General features: G+C 39.9%; 1 protein-coding gene and 2 pseudogenes across 1 annotated transcript; 2 read left to right on the top strand and 1 right to left on the bottom strand.

Annotated features, from left to right (window-relative positions):
• Positions 1-10,517: 10,517 nt before the first annotated feature.
• On the bottom strand, positions 10,518-14,016 carry LOC144365822 (pre-mRNA-splicing regulator WTAP pseudogene; annotated as a pseudogene).
• A 405-nt stretch (positions 14,017-14,421) lies between these two features.
• On the top strand, positions 14,422-24,113 carry LOC101967274 (serpin B9). Its single transcript, XM_005342610.4, has 7 exons — positions 14,422-14,766; positions 16,377-16,554; positions 18,831-18,968; positions 19,542-19,659; positions 21,049-21,191; positions 22,082-22,237; positions 22,900-24,113. The coding sequence occupies exons 2-7, from the start codon at positions 16,387-16,389 to the stop codon at positions 23,302-23,304; spliced, it is 1,128 nt and encodes a 375-aa protein (XP_005342667.1). The 5' UTR covers positions 14,422-14,766; positions 16,377-16,386; the 3' UTR covers positions 23,305-24,113.
• Positions 16,639-17,856, top strand: LOC110597342 (ubiquitin-like protein ATG12 pseudogene; annotated as a pseudogene).
• Positions 24,114-25,656: the final 1,543 nt, after the last annotated feature.

The raw sequence follows: 25,656 nt of genomic DNA, 5'->3' as shown, positions 1-25,656 counted from the left end.
TTAAATAGTTTTGGAATTTGGAAAATTTCAAGATTTCGGAGAGGGAATGCTCAAACTATAGTACTGGCTGAATACCTTTTGTCTTCAGTGAGCCTGTGTATGTAGAGTGTCTCCTGGTGGAATTGTTGGTCAGAACGAATATTGATGAGGCCTGTGAAAGAATTCCAAATATACCAGAACATTATCCTTTATTCTGAAGCAAAAGGCTAGTGTGGAGTCCAATAATTAATGAACACGAGTCTTGGAAGAGAAGGCATGAGTTGAGCAAGTCTGTTTCCCACACATTAATGTACATTTGAATCTCTGTGGGCTTAGAGCGGTCCATGTATTCCAGCAACGCGCCTAGTGAGAATGAGAACATTGCCTGCTCTCCAGGGCCTTTTGGGGTCCTCCACCTCTGCCCTGTGGACACCAGGAGCTTCCACAGGCCTGCACTAGTTAGCTGAGGCCTTGAAGTACCCTGGAGCCTCCTCCACCATCTAGCATTTGTATTTGGCCATAAGGTCTTTAGAGAGGTAAGTTAAAATGAGGTCAGCAGGATGGATTCTCATCCAGTATGACTGCGGTCTTTTTAAGAAGAGAAAACTGGACATAGAACAATAGAAAGGGAAGACCATGTATAGACACAGCAGGACGGCTACAAGCCTAGGAGAGAACCATGGAACAGATCCTTCCTCACAGCCTTTAGACGGAACCCTGCCAACGCCTTGATCTTAGATATCCAGCCTCAAGAGCTTTGAAAAGAAAAAAATTTGCTTTCTAAGCCAGCATCTAGTCTGTGCTGCTTTGTTGTGGCAACCCTAGGAAACTTATCCATGATTCTCCTGGGGTCTTGTAAAAATGCAAGTTCTCATTTGGAAGGTCTGGGGTTTAACCTGAGTTTTTTCATCTAATAAGTTTCCACATAGTGCAGATGCTGCTGGTCCATGGGCCACACTTTGAGTATGAAAGATCTAGAGTACATGTGAGATATCCCTCTTTGCTGAGAAGAGAAAGACCTATTCCACAATGGAAAAGAAAGATTTTTTTTCTAGGGTGTTAGTAAACTTGTGAGGTGGGAGGTAGTGGATCAGTGTAATGTGCTAGCCAACTTGCTTTCTGGGTGAAGGGGAAGCCCTGATTGATAATGATGACTGATTCCTGTGGTGAAAGTGCTCCCACCGTGGCTGATGTTCGATTGCTAAAAGTTTTACAACTGGCTCAACCAACTCCTGAGAGTTTAAGAATCAACTCTGGCCACTGAGAAGAGGTGGCTCCAGCATAACATTGCACAGGATGCTGAAGTAGGGGCTGCCTGATTTACCTGGTTTCTCCTATGAGTTCAAAAGGCTTTTGCCACATGCCAAGTATGAGATCTGCTACTTAAGAGAGTTAGGAGAGGCTGAGGATAGAGTTAATGTCTGGGAAGCTGTCACTGTAATGCAGTGTGAAGGCCCAGGTGATGAGGGGGAGGGGAAGATGCAAGTGGAAGCCTCCTCTCTCTTCTTTCTTCCTTGTGTATGAATGGAATGAACGTAGATCTCAGGGGTCTTGAGGACAGCTCCACAGCAGGCAGTTGGCCTGGTGTGTGGTGGCAAGGAGGGATGCTGATGCAGTGACCTAAAAACTCTCATCTTTCTTCTGTTCTCTCCCCAGAAACATGGTTCCATTCCTGTTCAGAGGATTGCTGAACTCTTCTCCTTCAACCGGCAGAATTTTGATCTGTGACCTTTGTCTCTGCTCTCCAAACTAGCTCTCTACTTACAGTGATGTGTATTCCATCACTGTACATTGTGTATATGTGGGTATATACATTACATATATATAATACAAATTTAATCCATGGGTTTTGGATTTTTTTTTGTAATTAAAAGATACATACCAACCTTCCCAGGCTATGCACATTAATATTCACATTCTCAGGAGCTTCTCAGGGATAGCAGCAAGGGCTCTGATGAGATGCTTATAAATATTTTAGGTATAATTACCTAAAAGTCAAGTTGGTTTGAAATTGATAGGAAACAAAGAGATGTGAGCAGCAGGAATATAAGGTTAAGGGAATAATTCTTTTATCTGTGTCCATTGTGCCAACTGCCAAGTGCTTTATTTTTTAAAAATCAATTTGCCTCCAGTCCTTCCTGGCCTAAGTTATCAGACTATGTTCCATTATCTGTTATCTGTAGGAGAAATACAGGCAGGAAATGAAAATAAAGGTTCCCTAAAGGGGAACATTTGTGATCATTATACAGACCAGATTCCAGAACTCAGGGAGATAAGGATAATTCCTTCTAATCATAAAATCTGGACCAAAGTGACCTAGAATTGTTATGATGGGGGACTTTAAAATCTGATGTCATCCTGTTTTCAGTGAAAACTCAAGAGGTAAACCTGGGTGGGACTTTCCACATACTTCCCTGAGATCCCACAATATAACTGGAGGGCAAGAGAAGAGTGCCATCCTTCTTTTCTGAGGGGACCCCACTTCACAAGACAGAGTGTCTTCTTTTCCCTTTTTCTGTCCCTTCTAATCAACTCATAACTGTTACTCTGAGAGACATGTCTGAAATCTTTCTGGCACAATTGTAAGAGTTGGGGTTTGAAGAGGGGACTCTGAGACTGCCTCAGCTTCTCAGCAAGCCAGTGTCCTGTAACAGCATCTTCCAAAAAGAGTTCCTGTTAATCCTCACATGGTGCTGGTGACAGTTTCACATTTCTGTTACATGTGTGGGTTGAACTACGTTATCCTGCATAACAGCTACTCCTTATTATTGCTCATTAGGAACTTTGGCCATCTTCTCTAACTTCTACTCTTTCTTCACTACTCTTGACAATTCTCTTTGTGGTGATTTTTATGTCATTTATTAGTTTTGCAGAAGTTTATGTGAATTAGAAGTTGCCCATCCCATGCCTCAAAATGACATGGAAGGAAATGAATGAGGTACCCCCTGATCTAGAGAGCCAAATGAAATATAGGCTGTATCATATCCAGAAAATCCAAATCCAAATGGTGTTAATCCCCTGAACGTAGAGAAAAACCAGCCACAACTTGGCCTCTGCTTCCCAGGGCTCCCTTTTGGTCCCTCCCCCAATTGTTCTTCAAATGAGTGTAATGATAATGGGTCCCATGAACCCAAATATTGCCTGAAGTCATCATCTGGATTCTGGAATATAAATTCAGATTTAAATGGACTATGAAAATGATTTACACCATGTCCTTCTTTGCCACATATGTGATACTTGTTCCATTTTTAGCATCTGGAAAATTCCTCATATGTCTCAGCCACTTGTTGGAATTTGCTCTCTGGATCCCCTTTATTCTCAGGATTTTTTTTCTGGATGCCACGTTAGTGCCAGTTTCTGATATGCCTTTTAGATACCCTTGGGTGAGTCATTTCTGCACACCTGGAACTTAATAGCAATACATTCTGTTTTAACAAATAGTTGGCACATGTTTGAGGTCTCTGGCGCAGGCACCAGGAAGGACAAAAGAAAACAGTGGACCTCCTAGCTCTCTTCATGGCTCCTCCCACTTTCTTCTCTATTCCTTCTTACTTTCCATCATCTTTTTAGTTACTTGTAGACAACTTAGATGATTACAATGATTTGTGTTAGGTAGTAGACTATAATGAATATCCTAAATATTTTCTCATATCCTTTGTATTTTTAACATAATATTCCTGAAAATGGTGTTGTGGAGATAAAAGTTGAGTACATTTTGAAGCTTCTTCCAAGCTTGTCTCTAAAATGTTATGCCACTTTTCACTCCCATGGAAACTACCATTTACACTGGCAATAGTGGCCTGATTTACTTTTATGAACTGTGCTGCACAGTTTCTTCTCCTGGTTCTTATTTTGGACTCACAGTTTACAACCTGTTAAAATGCTGTTTGTAATACAGCTTTCACTCAAAATATACCAAGATAGACCATGTTCCCCCTAAGACCACTTTCATTTTAGGGGACACACATTCCAAGCAGTTACAGAAGACCAACAAGTGGATTTGGCAAAAAAAAAAAAAAAAATCCACAGAACCACAAAGCTTGTAACTGAAAGTTTTTGTTTCATTTTCTCCTCTAATTTTTAAAGTATATTCTTAAAATTTTATTAAGGCATAACTGACATAATTAATGTATAATTTGATGAATTTCAACATTGTATTCTCCAGTAAAACCATCACCACCATCAAGATAACAAGCACATTTATTACACTCAAAACATTCCTCTTTTGAAATCCATTTCTTCAACCTTCTTTGCATCATTCCACTCACATACTTTCCAAAATCATGCATCTGTCACAGATAAGCCCTGAGGATTTCCCCAGCAGGGGGAAGGGGACCTCAACTCAGGTCATGTAGGTTCTTGACTTACACCACAGAAAGAAATTTCAGGATGCATCATAAGACAAACAAGTAGAAAATATTTTTCAAAGGAAGCAAACAATAGAGCAGGATACACACCCAAAAGGAGAAGAAATGTTGGTGCTCCAAAGTGAGGCACGCATTTGGATTTCTGGTTCCTTCTTCTATAATTTTACTGAATTCCAATTATCAGAACTTTTTGTTTTCTCATTGTGTTTTTATAACAAAAAAGAAATGTAATTATTATGGAACAAGACAGGGATGCCCTCTCTCACCACTTCTATTCAACATAGTTCTTAAAACACTAGCCAGAGCAATTAGACAGACAAAATAAATTAAAGGCATAAATATAGGAAAAGAAGAACTTAAATTAGCACTATTTGCTAATGACATGATCCTATACCTAGCAGACCCAAAAAGTTCAACCAAGAAACTTCTAGAACTAGTAAATGAATTCAGCAAAGTGGCAGGATATAAAACCAATACCCATAAATCAAAGGCATTTCTGTATATCAAGGATGAATTCTCTGAAATTGAAATGAGGACAACTACTCCATTCACAATATCCTCAAAAAAAAAAATACCTGGGAATAAAACTAACAAAAGAGGTGAAAGATCTATACAATGAAAACTACGGAACCCTAAAGAAATAAATAGAAGAAGATCTTAGAAGATGGAAGGATTTACGTTGTTCATGGATAGGTAGAATTAATATTTTTAAAATGGCCATATTACCAAAAGCACTTTACAGATTCAATGCAATTCCCATCAAAATACCAATGACATTCCTTGCAGAAATAGAAAAAGCAATCATGAAATTCATCTGGAAAAATAAGAGACCCAGAATAGCTAAAGTAATTCTAAGCAGGAAGAATGAAACTGGTGGTATCATGCTTCCAGATTTTAAACTATACTACAGAGCAATAGTAACAAAAACAGCGTGGTACTGGCACCAAAACAGGCTGGTAGACCAATGGTACAGAATAGAGGACACAGAGACCAACCCACAAAATTACAACTACCTTATATTAGACAAAGGTGCTAAAAACATGCAATAGAGAAAGGATAGCATCTTCAACAAATGGTGCTGGGAAAACTGGAAGTCCATATGCAACAAAATGAAATTGAATCCCTTTCTCTCACCACGCACAAAAGTCAACTCAAAATGGATCAAGGAGCTAGGAATCAAACCAGAGACTCTGCATCTAATAGAAGATAAAGTTGTCCCTGATCTTCATCACGTGGGGGCAGGCCCCAAATTCCTTAATAAGATACCTATAGCACAAGAGTTAAGACCAAGAATCAACAAATGGGATGAATTCAAACTAAAAAAGTTTTTTCTCAGAAAGAGAAATAAAATAATATGTGATTTGAATAGGAAGCCTACATCCTGGGAACAAATTTTTACCTCCTCAAACATCAGATAGAGCTCTAATCTCGAGAGTATACAAAGAACTCAAAAAGTTAAACAACAACAAACAAAAAACCAAATAACCCAATCAACAAATGGGCCAAGGACCTGAACAGACACTTCTCAGAAGAGGATATACAATCAATCAACAAATACATGAAAAAATACTCACCATCTCTAGCAGTCAGAGAAATGCAAATTAAAACTACTCTAAGATATACCATCTCACTCCAGTAAGAATGGCAGCCATTATGAAGTCAAACAACAATAAGTGCTGGCGAGGATGCGGGGGGAAAAAGGTGCACTCATACATTGCTGGTGGGACTGCAAATTGGTGCAGCGAATTTGGAAAGCAGTATGGAGATTCTTTGGAAAGCTGGGAATGGAACCACCATTTGATCCAACTATTCCCCTTCTTGGACTATACCCAAAAGACTTAAAAAGAGCATACTACAGGGATACAGCCACATCAATGTTTATAGCAGTACAATTCACAATAGCTAGACTGTGGAACCAACCTAGATGCCCTTCAATAGATGAATGGATTAAAAAACTGTGGCATTTATACTCAATGGAATATTACTCAGCACTAAAAAATAACAAGATCATGGCATTTTCAGGGAAATGGATGGCTTTATAGCAGATTATGCTAAGTGAAGTTAGCCAATCCCTAAAAGACAAATGCCGAATGTCTTCTCTGATATAAGGGGAGTGACTCGAAATGGGATAGGGAGGAAGAGCATGAGAAGAAGATCACCACTAAATAGGGAAGAGAGGTGGGAGGAAAAAGGAGGGAGAAGGGGAGTTGCACGGAAGATGGAAGGAGACCTTCATCATTAACAGAATACATGTATGATGTTGTGAGGAGAAAAAAAAAAGAAGTGTGTCACATTAGATTGGATAGAGAGAAATGATGGGAGGGGAGGGGAGGGGTAGGGAGGATAGGAAGGGCAGCAGAATAGAATAGACATTATGATTGCTGTATGTATATAGGTGACTGTATGACCAGTGTGATCCTGCAATCTGTAGAATCAGAAAAATGAGAAATTATACCCCTATTGTTTCAAATGTATGAATTGCTAAGATCATTGTAATGTCATGTGTAGCTAATAAAAAAAAAGAAATTTATATCCTTTCAAAGATGAGCTATTTGCATTCTGGATGTACAATATTTACAATGATTTTGTTATTTCTCCATATCTCCTAATAATAATTAATAAATTTTAAGAAAAATTAAAAAAAGAAATATAATTATTAGATTTTTGTAATTATGTATATTTTGTATTTGCATATGAGGAAAAGACCATATTTTTCCTCCCCTGAATTGCAATTGCACCTTGGCCAAACATCAATCTATCATATATGTTGGGGCTATTTCTGTGATATTTTGCATCGCACTGGGACTCTGTCAGCAAGTAGGTCATAACCAGATATGAACCCTTGGCTTCTGATCAGAAATGTAACCCAAAATAAAGCCCCCCTTGTTTTTTTTCATAACAGACACAGTCTGTGGTATTCTGTTATTAGCAACAGAAGTTGAACTAAGCCATGGTACTCACTACAATTGGATGCAGAAGCATCTAAATCAAACATCAGGTCATCGTTAATCTTGGGGGTCATGGTTGGAACATGTTATTCTCTGAGAAAGAAACCAATAAGGTTCAAACTCAAAAGGAGAGTGTTTTCAGTCTGCAGAACTGCTCAATCCTGAGTAAGAGTCTGTAGTTAATCTATCAAATCTAGTTATATCAAGTCCAATTAAAGGAGCTTAAATCGGCAAAACAAAAGAAGCAGCCCCCTTAACATGTAAAGATGGTAGGAAAAGAGACACAGCTCTAGGAAGGACATCCCAAGTTCATGAGTTGGAGAAAGTTGGGTCCATCAATTTGTCTCACAGAGATGGTGCAGTCACCTGACATGTTACACAGTGGATAATTATTTTAACCTTGGTAAAATTAAGAACTCAACACAGAGATGAGGAAGTAACCAGAAATCATGTTGTAAATAATTTGATGTTAAAAACTGAATAGTAAAATAAATAGTAACCCAACTTAAAACTAGGCAAAAACATTTGAACAGGCATTTCTTTGAGAAAGATAGATAACAGGCCGATAAGAACATGAGAAGAATTTCGACATCATGACGCAACAGTGAAACACAATTGTGAAAACTTTAGTTAAACATCTCATCATGCCCACTAGAATAGCAACAATCAGACAATAGACATGGAGAAACTAAAACTCTCATTGCTAGTGGGCATTTAAATTTGTGCAGTAACTTTGCAAATTAGTTTGGTAGTTCCACCTAAAGTTAAATGCAGAGTTATCATATAAACAAGAAATTTCACACTTAGGTTTATATTCAAGTTAAATCCAAGAAAACATATTTACACAAAACTGTACACAAATGTTTACAGCAGCATTATTCATAACAGACAGATTATAGAAACAAGCCAACTGCCTACCAATTGATGAAATTTAAAAATGAACATATACTTGGTAAGCATTGTATAATTATTAATTGCCGATGCTGGTTTGTTAGTTTGTTTCCCTAAATAAAAATTATAGATGCCAAATTTCCCTTTCCCCATCCAATATCAATGTAATATTAAAGTGAAATATCAAAGGGCCTATTGTCTTTAGTCACATTTTAGAATGGAAGTTTACATCCTTATTTTAAAATCCAGATGGTTTAATTTCAACAATGATAGCAGGCAAAAATTGATGTAGAATGTAATTTTGTTGTTTTTTTAATCTAGCAGCTTAGTATTTTATTACAGTACTTTTTGTAACTTTATCAAGACAGTGAAGACTATATAATATAGAAAAGTGAGTGATATAAAATGTGATTATATATCATAGCTCTAAAATGATAACTAAAAAAAATCTGTCTTCTTTACTCCTGTTAACATGCAGAGTTCATTTCCCCTCATCCACAGGGAAGAGTATATAGACTTGAAAATTGATAGGCTTTAGGCAGAAAAATAAAATTAGCATTTTACATTTTCAAAAAAAAATGAACATATATGCACCCAATATTATTATGAGTATTTTTCTAGCACAAAAAGAGATAAATGCCCATACCTTGAACCAACAAGGATTGAACCTTGGAAACATCAGGTTAGTAAAAGAAGGCAGTAACAAAAGACCTCATACTGTATGATTTCTCATGTGAAATGCTCTCAATAGGCAAATACATAGAGAAAAAAATGAACTTGTGGTTGCCAGAGCTTGGGGGGCAGAGGGAGGAGGGACTGGAGAATAATTATAAATGAGTATCCTATTTGTTTTTGAAGTGATGTAAATGTTCTGGACTCAGACAGTGGTGACAGTTGTACAGCTCTGTGAATATTCTGAATTGTAGGATTTAAAGAGGTGAATATTGTTAAACCATAATTTTGAGGTGGAGAGATCTCCGAAATACATGGGTTTATCAAGCTGTGCATGTTGCTAGCCTGGTCCTAGGGCAAATTCCCTAAGACCAGGCTAGCAGCATTACCATGTAGCAGCTGGAAAAATGTTCACTAGATCTAAGGATATTTTGTCATAAAAATCCAGGGAGTAGGAGGTACAGATTACTTTCATTAAATCTACAATGGATAGAGAGAAGAGGGATATGACCTGGGATAGGAAGAGAGTCAGTAGAGACATGTTTCTGTAGCTTCTTGGTTGGTTGAGTCTACAAGCAGAATAAAATTTTGTCTCAATGGCTGATCTTAAAAATATGGGAAAGAAATATGCTGCAGTTATTTTTTTCTTTGTTGGTTTAGCTTTAATCTATCAGTTAAACTCTTATCTTTTCTTTCCTTCATTATGCTGGTAACTGAATTTAGAATGTCTCAGATCCCTTCTCTTAACAATATTATGGTATGCATATTCATCTTTTAGCAAGCATTATTTATCTGCTTATTTGCTTGTTTATTCATTTATTTATTTTTGTAAACAGAGATCAAAGCCAGGGACACTTAACCACTGAGCCACATCTCCAGAGTTTTTTTTTTTCCCCAAGGCATATTTAATTTAATATCAAGAGTATAATACAAAAGGCCCCAATACAATGAAGGAACACATTCCCCCATTAATACTAGTGATAATGCTCTTTTAACATGTGCCTGTTGAATGGGATGGGGATTTATAAAGTTCACTACTGAGAAAAAATAATGCAGTGAGTCTCATCACAGCCAATGTCCTTATACAATCTAGTTGTGAAATGAATGTTCATAATGCTTCACACAGTTGAAACCCGAAGTTCAATACCACACCTTCATGTCTGCACAGTCCTCAGTTGTCTGCAGTTTTTAAAACCATTCAAAGAACAAACCATTGATGAAAACCACATTGATTTAAGGCTCCATTGTGTAAGAGAGAGCCCTAAGCTAGGTGGTTAAACATATGCTCTACTTGTACTGACAGCTATGATTTGATTTTCTCATGACTATTAAAAGTTGGTTCTCAGCAGAAAAACCTTTAAAGGCAATATCACTTCATTTGAGTTTTGACCCAGAAGTTCAACAACAATCATGAAGTCCACAGTCTTCTATCTGGCAAAACTGATACACAGTGTCTCTAGGTCATTATGCTCGAGGTTAAGAGCGAAGCATATTCCGTTTTTACATTTTTCTGGAATTTTACACGTTCAACTCATGATTTTTAAATCTCTAGGTTGTCAATCCTCCAAACTGTCTGAAGACACAGTGTGCCACAGACTTCAGACTTCGGTTTCACCCTCTATTTTCTTCAAACAGAAACATTTCTCAAGTTCTACATGTTCTAGAAGGGGAATTTTTCAGAGGTGGCCTTTTCTTCGGAATAGTCCCATTACATCAGGCCTCAGAAGCAAGGGGAAGGGGAAGGAAAAAAAAGCTCACACACAAGGTTCATCTGGTAAGTTTTACATTAATCATTACAAGCTGCAAGGTATAAGAATGTGTGTGTGTGTGTGTGTGTGTGTGTGTGTGTGTTTGTTTTTGGCTCAAAAAGTCTGAGTCTTGGTGTGGAAACAAGTACTTGGCTGTCCCACCACAGCTTTCTCGCAGTGGGACTGTCAGGGAAGTCTTGACTGGGGGGTATGATTTATTTACCGATTAGACCTAAACTTCCAGGCACTCAGTTCATTTTGGGCTTGTTCCACTTCGCCTTTCATTTTTAGGAAAAACAAGTTGATTGCTGGGTCTGCCATTGTTGATCTCATTTGGGTAACACTCGGCTGCTGGACTTGCTTGAGGTACTGAATTTGAGCAGTACACTCTTGCTTGCATCTCTTGTTCCTTCGTTGCTAGTCGCATTACAAGGATGTTTTCCCTGCATGCAGACTCCTGCTGCTGTTGCTTTAGTTTTTCTTCAGACTCCCTTAAGCCAGTTATGTCATTTGAGTTAAGATCTGTGTACTTGCCCTCCAAAGCTTGACCGTAAGCTTCATATTGTTTCCATTCTTAGAATTAACTCGTCTCTTGCCATAACTTTGAAGTCTGTTTCACTGGCATGTGTGACGCACTGGGTTCAATCCTCTTTTGGAAGAGCTTCTTCGTTGGTCATATTTATTTTTTATTTTTTTATTATTAGTTGTTCAAAACATTACAAAGCTCTTGACATATCATATTTCATACATTTGATTCAAGCAGATTACGAACTTGCATTTTTACCCCGTATACATATTGCAGATTCACATCGGTTCCACATCCACTTTTTTACATACTGCCATACTAGTGTCTGTTGTATTCTGCTGCCCTTCCTATCCTCTACTATCCCCTCTCCCCTCCCCTCCCCTCTCCTCCCATCTTCTCTCTCTACCCCATCTACTGTAATTCCTTTCTCTCTCTTGTTTTTTTTCCCCTTTCCCCTCACTTCCTCTTATATGTAATTTTGTATAACAATGAGGGTCTCCTTCCTTTACCATGCAATTTCCCTTCTCTCTCTCTTTCCCTGCCCTCTCTCAACCCTGTTTAATGGTGATCTTCTTCTCATGCTCTTTCTCCCTATTCAGTTCTTAGTTGCTCTTCTTATATCAAAGATGATATTTGGCTTTTGTTTTTTAGGGATTGGCTAGCTTCACTTAACATAATCTGTCATAGCAGCACAATTCACAATAGCTAGACTGTGGAACCAACCTAGATGCCCTTCAATAGATAAATGGATAAAAAAATGTGGCATTTATACACAATGGAGTATTACTCTGCACTAAAAAAATGACAAAATCATGGAATTTGCAGGGAAATGGATGACACTAGTTTGTTGGTCATTTTGAATCCAAGGAGTCGCCTCCTGGCCACGGCCGAAGCCGCCTGCCCGTGCCCTGAAAAGACTAGAGAGACCGGCCGACTTCCTGGCCCCAGCGGGGCCTTGAGCCCTAATGGAGCAGCTGCACCCACATGCCACGTCCTGGCCTTCCCTGAGTGTGCAGCGCACCATGCGGCTGCCGGGACTCCCAGAGTTTTATATTTTATTTTTATTGAGACGGGGTCTTGCTAAATTGCTGAAGCTGACTTTGAAATATAGATCCTGATATATTTGCCCTCCCCCCCAGCTCCTGAGATCCTGGGATTATAGGCATGTGCCAAGGAATAAAGGTGTTATTAAAAAAATGGTATGGTATGTAGGGTGCAAAATTTATGGAAGTCCTCATTATCGGGGTCACATAAATGGAGGGATTAGCACCTAAAAAAGTGTGCCTATTAAATGTTTTGCCTCACCCTAATTCAGGCACTCAGGAAAACTAATTTTCATTAATTTGAAAAAAGACAGGTATCTGCTGATGGACAAACTTCTAGGAAATTCTCCCTGCTTCAGAGGAAGAGACGTTTGGTCTGTTCTCTTTCTTGGAACCACATGTCAACATGAAGTATTTCCAATTGCTTGAAGCTGGTACAAAGATGAATGGGGGAAGGGTGTGAACCTTGGATGACATGAACTACTAAATCAACTTGCTAGAGGTGGTCCGTGCCTCTGCACCCCATGATAGATAGACACTGCTGAGGTCCTAAGCCATTTTGATTCCATCTCTGTTTCTGTCACATTGCTAGAGAAGAGTAGGACTGCTGATACACCACAGCCCAAGCACCAGAAGTTGGAAAAGAGCTCAGCTGCTCAGATTTAGGACATCTGTGTTCTCTATGAGAGTGCTGGACTAGTACTAATTAGTGGGGGAGAAAGTGGAAAAAACATTTTATATTTTTATTTTTGTGATGCTGGGGATTGAACCTGAAGTGGCACCCCCTTTCTCCACAGAGTTTTTTTTTTTTTTTAAGAGAGAGAGAGAGAATTTTTTTTTTTAATATTTATTTTCTAGTTTTCGGCTGGCACAACATCTTTGCTTTGTATGTGGTGCTGAGGATCAAACCCGGACCGCACACATGCCAGGTGAGCACGCTACCACTTGAGCCACATCCCCAGCCCTACAGAAACGTTTTCACTGGGCTTCTCCAAAAATGTTTACCATGACTGATTTTTAGGACTGTCAGCAAAAGAGTCTCTGCAAAAGAGTTCAATGTAGATAAACTTCCTATTTTCATGTCACTCTGTTTTACTTGGCCACTGGCCGGGAAGATACCAGAACTCCAGGTCTGGACACCCTTTACTAGTTTTTCACAAACATATCCAGTATAGAAGTTTGTAGAAATGTGCAAACAAGGCCTCTGGCCTTGAGCTGGGCTTCACAGAGATGTTTACATTTTTAAGATAAGTTACAAACTAGGCTCCATGGTAACAGCTGGCAGGGGGAGGAGAGAAAGAGGAGAAGAAGCTCTCCCCTTCTCAGGTGTTGTCCTTGAAGGGTTAACTTGCCCAAAACAGTGAAAGAAAAAGCTGCCTCTATGTGAACTTCTGCAGACTGCGAACTTCTGAGCCCCTCCCCTTACATGCTGGGTATAAAACTCTGAAACTCCCTGAACTCGGGGTTCAGGGGATTAATTGATTACAGCAAAAGCTGTGCCCTCTGAACCTGGCTGCACCAAATAAAACTGTTTCCTGATATCTTCGATGCCTTGCCTCCTTTTTCCCTACAACAAATCCAGGGTCTGTGCATGTGAAGCAAGCACTCTACCAATTGAGTTATATCTCCAGCCCTTGGAAACAACATTTAAAAAAATGTATTTTTTCAAATAATTATGACTGCATAGTAATTATACAAAACAATTGGGTTCATTTTGGCAATTTCCTACATGCACACATAAAGTACTCTAACTGAATCCACCCTACCTGTAACACTCTCTTACCCCCCCTTGTACTTTCCCTCACCCCTTACCTTCCCTGTTAGTCCATCTTCTACTTTCATGTTACTTTATATTATTCTCTAGATTCCACATATGAAAGAAAACATTAGACATTTTTTTTTCTGAGACTGATTTTTCTTAACATGATATTTTCCAGTTTCATTCATTTTCCTGCAAATCACATTTCCTTCCTTTTTATGGCTAAATAAAACTACTGTGCATATATACAGATCAATTTTTTAAAAATCAATTTATCTTATAATGGGCACCTAGGCTGATTCCATAACTCAGATTTTGTGAACTGTGCTGGGACAAACATAGGTATGCAGCTGTTTCTTGTACTATGCTGACTTTGATTTCTTCACATGTACACAGAGAAGAGTGGTATAACTGGATCAGGTGGTTGTCACTTTCAGAGTGCTTTCACTTTCAGAATCCTCAAGAAAACATGCTGGGCTCAACTCCATTCCAGTGTCTCCCTTGGTGTTCCAGTGCAAACCAGTGTGTGACAGAGGAGGTGAGGTTAGGGGAGCAAGAGCAAGGGGATTAGTGATTCATCCCTGAGCAGGGAGGAGATCCTATCCCCTGCCATGACCCAGGTCAACTGGATTTCTTCCTTGGGGCAGTGAATGCTGATTGGAAGGTAGGAATTCCCAGATCTAATCAGGCCCGATAAAAGGTCTCTGGGAGTGCAGAGGCCCCAGAGTGGATCTGAGAGAGGCACAGCTGTAGATCCTGGTCCTGTGATTCAGAAGTCAGCACAAGGTTAGCAGCACTGAGACCTGAAGGAGAGACTGTGTGGAAGGTGGCAGGTGAGGACTTCTCTGTGCAGGGGATGAAGTGACAGTGGACCAAGACAGGCAAGTTTTAGAAACCCCAGGCCACCACTGGGAGAAGGGAAGGCCAGAAGAGAAAAGAGAATCTAAGAAGTCAGTGTCATTGCTGTGTTTAGAGAAATAGCTTCTTGGGAGCTCATGGGGGTCAGTTGTGCAGAGGGACCTTGATTGGGTCTAGTCCTGGATAAGGGCAGCAGGATTCCAAGAAGACAAAGATGCTGCACAGCCTCCTGGCTTCTCTGCTTACCTATTTCCTGCCCCTGGCTGGCCCTGGCCCTCATCCTGGTGAGGGTTCAAGCTCCAACACAGCTCCCACCTAATGGCCTTATTTTCTCCCCTCTCCTCTCCTCAGGGAGTCACAGCATGACTTCTGCCTTACCTTTCTCTGTGCTTTTAAAATCTCCAGTCTCCAATTCAAAACCAGTGCACCCTTTATTTATCTGAGATTTCCCCCTAATTGATGGAGCTCTTGCTGTTTCCTGAGCATGTTTGCAGGTGCTTAGAATCAGGATACCAGGCACCTTTCCTGCAGAGAGTAGCCAGTCTTGTGGGTTCAACAATGGATGAGACAGGGAATTACAATTAGCCGTGATGAGTCAGGGTGGGGAGGAGGGAGCTCTAGACTAGGACATCAGAGGCCTCTTGGTGCTGAGCCTAGGAGGGAGGAGCCAATGATTTGAGCCTGGTAACAGGGATGGGATAGGGAGCCTTTTAAGTTGGATGTCACTGTTTGCCAAGGCTTAGAGGTGACTGGGCGGGGGTGGGGGGTGGGGTCAGGGTAAATAGAGGTGGAGGCTGTAACAGAGGAGGACTGCAGCAAGGGATGGGGCCAGGCAGATGGGATGCAATTTACAAAACATATTTTTGAGTTCCTCCCTAGGGTCACTGGAGATTTAAGGGTGAGATCATAGAATCAAGATAGCGCTTCCCTCTCAGGATGCTGTGTGTCTGTCCACCTGAACTCTTGATAGGGGGACCCCAAGTTCTGAGACTTCCCAGCCCACTTGATTTGCATTTTAATGAGCAGAGGCTTATTGTACTGGTGATCTCAGGGTCAGCCTCTGACTAGAGGCTCTGGAGAGGAGCCAGGAGGTTTGTACTAGGCATAGGATCACAGGGGCTGGAGAAGTGAAGTTGGGTAGAAAGATTTGGGAGGGGGCTGAAGGCAGGCTTGGACATAAGTTGGGGGGACCTTGGAGAATGAGAAATTGTTGAGGAGGTTTCCCAGGATCTAAGGCCAGCCCCTGGTGAGGAAAGATCTCACTACATAGACTTGCCCACTGGTGTTTACACTCCACTCACTCTGGCTACAGTAGCACCTCCTTGCTCTTGCTTTGACTAGTCATCCATTCTTCTTGCTTTGACCTGTCAACTTCTGTTCTCCTCTGCATGCTTTTCTGCTCTTCCTTTCCTAGACAGTTTGATGTTCTACAGACACCAGCCCCTTCCTCACATGTCTAGTCTACTGTCATGGATTTCGCTGGTACTCAGAAATTTTCTGAATTCACAAGAAAAATGAAAGCAGAGACCACACACAGTGTCCTCAGCCCCATTTTACTGTGTTTCTCTGTCTTCTTTGCCCCCAGACCCTGCATCATGGATTCTCTTTCAAAAGCAAATGGCACCTTTGCCATCCAGGTTTTGAAGATGCTGTGTCAAGACAGACCTTCACAAAATGTGTTTTTTTCTCCCCTGAGCACCTCCTCTGCCTTGGCCATGGTCCTCCTGGGGGCAAAGGGGAACACCAAGATCCAGATGGCTCAGGTAAGCCTGCCTGTCACCTAGGAGGAGAGACTGGTCTGCAAGGGTTGTCTTTTATCCCCTCCTTAAATTTTTCCAGAGCTGTTGATGAAGGAGGGGTGAGCCTGGACCATTTCAGGGAGAGGGTACAGGAGGAAGGGAAGGAGAGAGCTGAGGAGTTTCCTCCAGTGAGATGTTGTGGAGGTTGCTCACAGGGGTTACTGTGTAATCTCTTTTTCATTTTTAACTTTCCTTGTGAGTATTTGTAAAATTTTTCTTACAATTGCTGATGTCTGTCTATGTTGGATAGAAATGTGTGCTTTCTTTGAAAGAATCAGTTCTTGGATTTATTGAGCATTTTGTGTTTTTCCCTAAATCCCTTAGGAATTTTTCTCTACTTTTTCTAGCACCATGAGTTGGGAATTTTGTTATATCATTATTTCCTTTGTAACATTAAAATAATAAATGTTGTTTTAATATTTTTTGTTCTAATTATTAGGTTTTGGTAATATAACATGCATTTTATTTTCTAAATCATAAGTCACATATTTAAATAGTATTTTAAATATTTATTTCAAATCATTCTTTAGAAGAAAAAATATTTTTATTGTCTACCTTATTGAGAATCATCAAGGTCGGTGTGGAAACTCTGTTCAACTGCTGCTGCTGGCATGAAGGACTTATGGATGTCTCCCCAGATACAGCCACTCCAGAGCCCTTTCTTCTGCTGTAGTCTTATCAGAGAGGGGAACCTTCCAGTGACAACAAGATAAAAATGGACATCCTACTAAAGGCTATGGGTCACTCCTATAATGAAAACAAAATGTGGGTTGTAGAGAGAACTGAACCATCCAAGGATTCATTGACTCATCAAGAAGTTCCTTAAACTTGTGGCCTTGGAACAGTTGTTCACTTATGGGAATCAGTCCTTTGCTCCTCCCCCAGCTGAGGGATGTTTGGGCAGTGATGGTAAACTGGTCCTACAGTACTGCAAATCTCAGGCCTGGGGATGAGTCACAGAGGAAAAACAACTTGCTACTCAAAATGGTGTTTCACAGAAGAAACAGCTCCAAGAAGTTCTAATGCTTGTTGTGACAAGAGACATAACAGATATGAGCTACTCAGCATGTGTCCACTGTGACTCATGTTTATGCATAAGAAAACATCTGTAGAGTGAATAGACTAACAAAAATATGATTGTGTTAATACACAAATCTTTGTAAAGATTGCCATTACATTATTCCTGTTGCTTCTGCCTATTACTACTGTTGTTCCAGATCTGCCTCCAAGGTTGAAAAGACTGAAACTACATACCTTCATTTCCAATTTTCAAAATGATTCAAATTGTTTACTAGTAGAATTGGCACTCTGCCAATTTCTTTCATGGTAAAAATTAATTTATTAAGAGTTTTTTTCCTTTTGTTTTTAACTTATTCAGTAAACTTCAGTTTGTGTGGGATATAAGATGTTTGTGTTTTTTTTTTCCTGTTGAATTAGCTTGTCAAACCAAGTCACATTGACCTCTTTGCTGAATGTTTTATATAGTCCAGTAGAGGGCAGTCCAGCTGATACAAAGGTTTGGCAATTTCGTTGTACATCTTTACAAGGTGATAAGACTTTTCTTGTTATTTCTGGCTAATATCTACCCAAGAAAGCAAGTATGTTGCCAAATGGAAGACTGAAAAAATATATGTAGTTTAAATTTAATTATGTTGGGAAATGGAAGTAACTTTACAAATTCTAGAAAAAAGAGTTTCATAGATTTTATCTATTTTGTGTATACTATCATTTAAGATTGAATCCAAAGTTGTGTTGCTATGTCACTTATTTAAACAATGTCAAAAGGGAGTTATTTCCTTAGAAACTGTTTTCAATAATTAGTTAGTAGGTTAGCTTCCATGTTGTTGGCATTTTAGTTGTAGTGTTGTTGATTTTTAGTTTCCTACACTGAAGTCATTGAATATAAATTGTGTCATTTGCATACTTCAGAATCAAATGAAACTCTTCTCGTGACCTAATATGACACCTTTAAAATATAAAGTATCACATAATGTACTTATTTATTTTTTATTGCTCATCTCTAAACTATGCAGAGAGCACTGTGCAGGTACAAGAGCCATATCTTTTATTCACCAGCTTCCTGGCCCCTCTCTCCACCTATCTCACCAGTATCACTTCTCGATTAGAATCAACTTCCTTTCAAAAGAAAAATTTATGCAGTATTTGAGAAAATAATTGCTTGCAAATTCTTATTGAGTGCAAAATCAAAATTGACAGAGTTTTGCTGATTTCCTTCACAGGCAATGTCTTTAAACACAGAGGAAGACATCCATAAGGGCTTCCAGATGCTTCTCACCCAAGTGAACAAGCCTGGCTCAAAGTATTTGCTTACAACAGCCAACAGACTCTTTGGAGAGAAGACCTGTGATTTCCTCTCAGTAAGTTGAGTCAGTAGAACAATAAAAGTTGTATTTAAAACACCTGGTGATATACGACCCAGAAGAGAGACTCTAGAGACAAGGCAGGATGGCATATTTGGGAAGCTGTGGCAAGTGGATGGAGAGTTAGAGGCCATCTTGGGCAACCTAGTGACACCCTTGTCTCAAGAACAAAATGAAAAACTTCCTTGGGATGTAGCTCAGTGGTACAGCATTTGCCTAGCATGCTGAAGGCCCTGAGCTCAAACCCCAGTACTGCAAAAACAAGGAAAAAATGAACAATATTCTAGAGAATTTGAGAAACTTATAGTAAACTACTTTTTAAATAAAGACCCCAATTCTATAATCATAACTTATATTATTTCAATTTTGGCAATGTCTCAAATTTATTTATTATTTCTGGTTATTCAGGGCTCTGGAAATATCTCTTTACAAACTAAAATGTTTTACCATCAAGTAGTTTAAGATTTGATCATGTTTTTAATTTTAAGAAAAGCCTAAAATCTAGCATTCAGAATTTTTTGAAGCTCACTGTCATTTTATGGCCAGCATCTGAACTTTTTCTCTCCCAAGACATTTAAGGAGTCCTGTCTTCAGTCCTACAACACAGAGCTGGAGCTGCTGTCCTTTGCTGAAGCTACAGAGAAGTCCAGGGAGCATATAAATACTTGGGTCTCAAAAGAGATGGAAGGTCAGAATTATAAGTTATTTCCCTCTCCTCACACCCCACCTCTGTTCTCCTCTCCTCTCTCCTCTACCTCTCCTCCTCACTGCTAATGTCACTGGTGTTGCAGAACCATCAGAGCAAGGTTGCCTGGCTGAGCCTCTTGGTGCCTGTGAACCTAGTGGCTCACAGAAGATCTGATCAGTGCTCAGGTTTTCAAAACCAGAGAATTAATGCTGTCTGTCCTTCTCGGACAGGAGTGACTGATACAAGTGTCAACAGAAACTTGTAGGTCAGATTTCCCATGTGATAATTTACTTGACACTGGCCTGTATTGTTCACACGGCAGGTGACTGTTGACTGTGGGAACAGATCAATGGCCAGATTTTCCCAAGTCATGCCCTTGGCCCTCCTCTTCATGGAGTCAGTTTGGACTTCATTCCTCCCACTTTTACATGTTAGGGTGACTTATCCTACTTCTTCTTTCATATCTCTCACTTAAGCACACTTCATCAGACTTGAGAAGCCTAGACTTGATTAGTCAGCTACAGAGCCTCTTTCAGGGCTGATCCATTCCACAGACTGAAAACATCTTCCATGCAAGGTTAAAACTTACTCATTTCTGTTTCAAAGTGTGACAAGTTCTAATCTTGGTCCTCAAGATCAATGATGGTTTGATGTTGAAATAATTCAGATAATTTATGTACCACTAGGAACATCCTTATTTCTGCTAACAAATGAGACCATAAAAAATAGAGGTAGTCCTTTCCACTGTTTATTCTTGGAATCTTTATTTCTTGTGTCCTCTTCAGGCAGCAAATTACTAGGGATGCTCTTAGTTTTTTGGAAAGTACCACTTGATATGAAAATTAAAAAGGATATACCTTCACCTACCCAAATCATTATCTGTTCCAGGGATTCCAGGTGTCAGGATGGTGCAATCATAATATCTCTTCTATAGTTTCCAGAAACTCCTTCTATCTCTGCTGTGGAGCTATTCAATTCTATCTGCACCAGGAATATTGCCAGGTAGCTGTACAATGTTAGAACTGGGCCTGATCACAGAGCCTTAGACCTGACACTGCTCTTACCCACAGCAGGTAATGTCAGCTCCTACCCAGCCCCTCTCTCCTTTGCTGCTTGACTTCTTCTCCAACCTGGAGTCAAATTTCTGCTTTTTTTCCAACCTGCTTTCCTTCAGTGACATAGAAGTCTTTTACCATCTTCAACTTGATGGCTCTTCCAGTGACTGTCGTCCTGAATACCACTCATAGTTGGGATTTTTAACTTTTATACGTATCATCCAAACTCAGCACATTTGAAACAAGAATGTTTGGATCTCCAAGGCATCGTTGTCATGATTATTTACCATGGGTTCAGAAAAGCAACTGATAGAATTTGTGCTTGTCTTTAAAGGTAAAATTCCAGAGTTGCTACCAAAGAACTCAATTGATGAGCAGGCCAGGCTGGTTCTTGTTGATGCCATCTACTTCAAAGGAACATGGGATGAGCCATTTGACAAATCACATGTGTGTGAAATGCCTTTCCTAATAAATCAGGTAGGGAGAGACTTTCAAAAATTATGCTAGTTTGATGAAGAGATTGAATAGAAAATTTAACTTTGTAAAGGCATAAATGGTTAATAATAATTTTAAACTTACCATCTCTCTTAATAAATTTTAATCTTAGTGAAAAAATGATTTGAATAAATGATACTTGGTCTTTATTATAGTTTAAATCATATTATCCTATTAGTACTCTCACTGCCTCTGATGAAGTCTCCTACAAGTACTGGTTTAACATCATTCTGGAAACAAAGATCTTCCTATTGACACAAATTGCTTAGATAAAAAGCAAAATGAGGTGATATATGTATGTGTATGTATATATACATATATAAATGTATATATATACATTTATATATGAATATATGAATGACATGAGGAAGAATGCAAAGCGGGAATGTGACAACACATTTCTTGAATCAGGATTTTTTAAAAATATTTTTGTGCAATGAGAGATCAACCTCAGGGGCTTGTGCATATTAACCAAGTACTATACCACTGAGCTACTCCCCAGATTTTCCATCTATTACTTTTTAAATTAAAGTAATCTCTCATTTGAATTGTTGTTAATCATAACTTATTACTGATTTAGTATCTGCATCTTTGTACCATTAAAAATTAGTGGCAAAGGCCTTAGTCAACTGTGAGCTATAACTTTATTAAAACAGATCTTAGACTAGTTTGCTAAATTCTCTAATCCTTTAAAATACAGTGTAATGCAATAAGGAAGCTTGTATGCAGTAACCTCCTCTCCTCTTTATAAGGCATGTTTATGATAACAATGTATTAATTTCTAGCAGTGCTAGATCACCCCAGAGTTGAGAGTTTTCTTTCCCCTTTTTATACCGTTTTAAATGTTGTGCTCATGTGGTCATTCCCCTCAGGAGGAGTCAAGGCCAGTGCAGATGATGTGTCAGAAAGCCAATTTTAACTACATCTACATCAGTGAGGCCCAGACACAGGTGTTGGAGCTGCCCTATGCTGGCAAGACGCTGAGCATGATCATCCTGCTCCCAGATGAGGACGTGGGCCTCAGTGTGGTGAGTTAGGAGGGGCTGCACTCCTTTGAACTCACAATTTCTGTGGGAAGAATTGGGTACACCCTGTGCTTTTCTTTCACAGTATCTCCAACCCAAGATCCCAAATGGCCCAGCCTTGTCCTCCTTGCTTCCTTGTGATATGATCCCTATTGCAAGAGAGCCAACCATTCTCTCAATGGTGGCAGTGCACTGTGATGACCTAAAGGGTCTCTGTGAGCAGAGCAGGCTTTCCCTCTCTCCAGGTCCCTAACTGTGAGGATGAGTTTCCACAAACAGTGCCACATTCCACCTTAGGCAGATGTCCCTGTCCTGGAGAGGCTCACACTGAGAGCTCTTCCAGTCTCTTGTGCTTGCCAGCAATGATTCATTGTGTTAAAACTAAGCTTCATTCAAATCAACAAATACCACAAGAAAAGCACCACTGAGTGGGCATAAATGTTTTTCAGAAATAAATATGTTTTGCTTGTGGATGGATAAGGAGGGGCAGCCACAAGGAAATGACATATGTGATAGCATGTGGGGTGGTGGACAAGTCAGAGCCCTCACAAGCTTCTGGGCAGCTGAAGGCACTGCTTATCTTGTGTGGATGTTCATGGAAATGTCTGTGTGTCCGTCAATACCCACCATAGTCTGACTATGAACCTGTGATTCTGGACTTTCAGGTGGAAAATAGCCTTACTTTTGAGAAATTCCTAGACTGGACCGAGGCAGCATCTTTGCAGAATATTAAAGTGGAAGTTTTCATTCCAAGATTTAAACTGCAGGGGGATTACATCATGGAGTCTGTGCTTCAGCGTCTGGGAATGGTTGATGTCTTCCAAGAGGGCCAGGCTGACTTGTCTGCAATGTCAACTAAGACAGACCTGTGTCTGTCCAAGTTTGTGCACAAGAGTATCTTGGAAGTGAATGAGGAAGGCACTGAGGCTGTGGCGGGCTCACATATACTTGATGTGGATGCCTGCTTTTCATATTTACCATATTTCAATGCTGATCACCCCTTCCTTTTCTTTATCAGGCATAACGAAACTAACACTCTTCTGTTCTGTGGCAGATTCTCATCTCCCTAAGGGTTGTACTTCCCCACCATGAAAAATTTCCTTCTTTCCATGTCCCCAAGTTCCCACTACAGTTCATAAGGATGGACCTTTAGGTGAAAACCAAGTAGGAAGATAAGGGCAGCATCCTAAGCCTTCTTAACAACTTGATCTTATTTGATCTCATGATGCACACACTCAGCTGTCCCCACACTGCCCACTCACTGTACACAGAACCAGGTCATGGCCAATAGGCTGTCCTGATTCCCTGTTGTATTAGGATGAGTGCAGTACAGATGCCTAGGATAGCTTACAAACTTTCCCCAGATGGCCCCAAACACATTTCCCAGTCATTCCACATGCAATTCCTTCTACTTATTCTGTGCTTTCCTGTATTTTAAACTTGTCATACACCTGCCTTAGCTAAATGCCACAATAGTAATAAATGCTGGTATATACTGTTACTATTATTCAAGTTTAAAGAAAAACCAAGTTTTAGTCTGGAGGTGTGTCTCAGTGGTAGAGCACTTTCCTAGCATATGTGAGGCTCTAGGTTTGGCTGTGAGCACCACATAAAAATTAAAATAAATAAATAAAGATATTGTGTTCATCTACAACTAAAAAAACACTTCAATACACATTTTAGTTTTGTCTATCTTTGACATTCACCCTTCATCATTCACCACCTATATGCTAAGAATTACAATAGATAATAGGGACACAACAGAACAGAGTCATAGTCCTTTGATATCTGCTCTTTAATGTGTGTTCTTAATTTATATAGAGTTTATGACAACCAGATTGGACAGTTGAATAGCTTTGAACTGCCATATACCCCCCTTGCAGCTAGGATACCTTGCCTGGTGGTATTGTGCCGCAGTCTGGCTAGGCACAAAATCATGAGCCACTGAAGCAGGAACAAACTTTATTTCTGAACTCCACCAGCACGCTCCACACATGCTCCCAGGAAAAATGCCAAATGCCATGCCACGTGGCTCCTCCTGGGACACACTACACCAACAGGAAAATCCCTCCTCCGGAATTCCCTCCTACCGCACTTCCCCAACCAATGGGAACTCTCTCGGAGTCCCGCATGAGAGCTCCAAAGTAGCAGGCCTAGGCAGAGAGCAGGGGTCTAACCTCCAATTGAATGCACATCTTAACATAATCATTATCATCTCAATGGCTTGCTGGGGTCACCTTCCAACCAAAAATGCCATGCGTAATTCCTACTTGGCTATGGCTCTCAGCATCTCCCCTCTTCTGTTTAATTAAACAACAAGCAATGTGGCTTAGGGATCCTGCCTGTTAGGTTGTCCAATAATACATATGGTCCTTACCCTTCACTGGATGAGCTGACCTCTAGGCATCAGCCTCCTGTCTTAGGTTGGTACCACTGCAATTGGATCATACCCATCACTGACTACTAGTCCAGCATACAGCCATACTTGTGGATAGGCCTATGCATCAGTGGGGGGGTGAAGTTCTTTGCCTCACCTCTGTTGGCCCCCAAATTTGGCCTTTGCACCAGTGTGGGGGGGTGAGGTTCTTAGCCTCACCTCTGTTGGTCCCCAAATTTTAGACCATCACTAGCAGAAGGGAGGAGGATACAGAAATGCCACAACACTAAGCCAATTGATGGCTCCTTTGAAAAATTGAACCACCGGTGACACCATCAGCAAAGATACTCCAGCATTACCACAATTCGCTGTACCAACAGATAGTTCACAATGTATACAAGTGATACATAGTCCAGGCAAGTTCTGCAAGCAGTTTAAAGCAGAGGAATCTATCAATATGTCCATTTTCTCCCAAAGTAAATCAACTCCTTGATTGAGCATTACTTGTTGAGTTATTATTCATTGATGAATCAGTTTATACAGTTTACTGTGATAGCTATCGAAGAAGCTGTAGTTTGGTTTCATCTTTGTCTTCACCGGCACTGGGATGAAGATAGGAATTCTGGCAATGATGGCTAAAAAAAAAATGTGTAACATTCCAACAGGTACTAAGAAAACAATTTTTTGAACAATTTACATTATCCTGAACAGAATTATTAAATATAATGAAAAGGAAAGGTGAAAGTAAACAAACAGATCTGTTAACCTCCTTATTTGTACATACATTAAAACAATCCTCAACAGCTGTTTACCCAAATTAAATTAAACCATTAAAATCACGTGAATAAAAAAAATTCAGATCCATTTTTTCATGAGCGTCCTCATATATGATATATGGACATACACACAGACATACAACACAAAACACAAGTGTGCACACAAACGTACAACACATAAGACAATAGTAAAGGCCTTGTAGCTTTACACAGGTGAAATCTCCATTGCAATGTTTAAAAACTCCACAGTCAAAAAATAAAACTGATCA

This window comes from Ictidomys tridecemlineatus, chromosome 8, assembly GCF_052094955.1.
Source record: "Ictidomys tridecemlineatus isolate mIctTri1 chromosome 8, mIctTri1.hap1, whole genome shotgun sequence".
In the NCBI taxonomy this organism is placed as follows: Eukaryota; Metazoa; Chordata; class Mammalia; order Rodentia; family Sciuridae; genus Ictidomys; species Ictidomys tridecemlineatus.
This window is presented reverse-complemented; position numbering and strand designations above follow the sequence as displayed.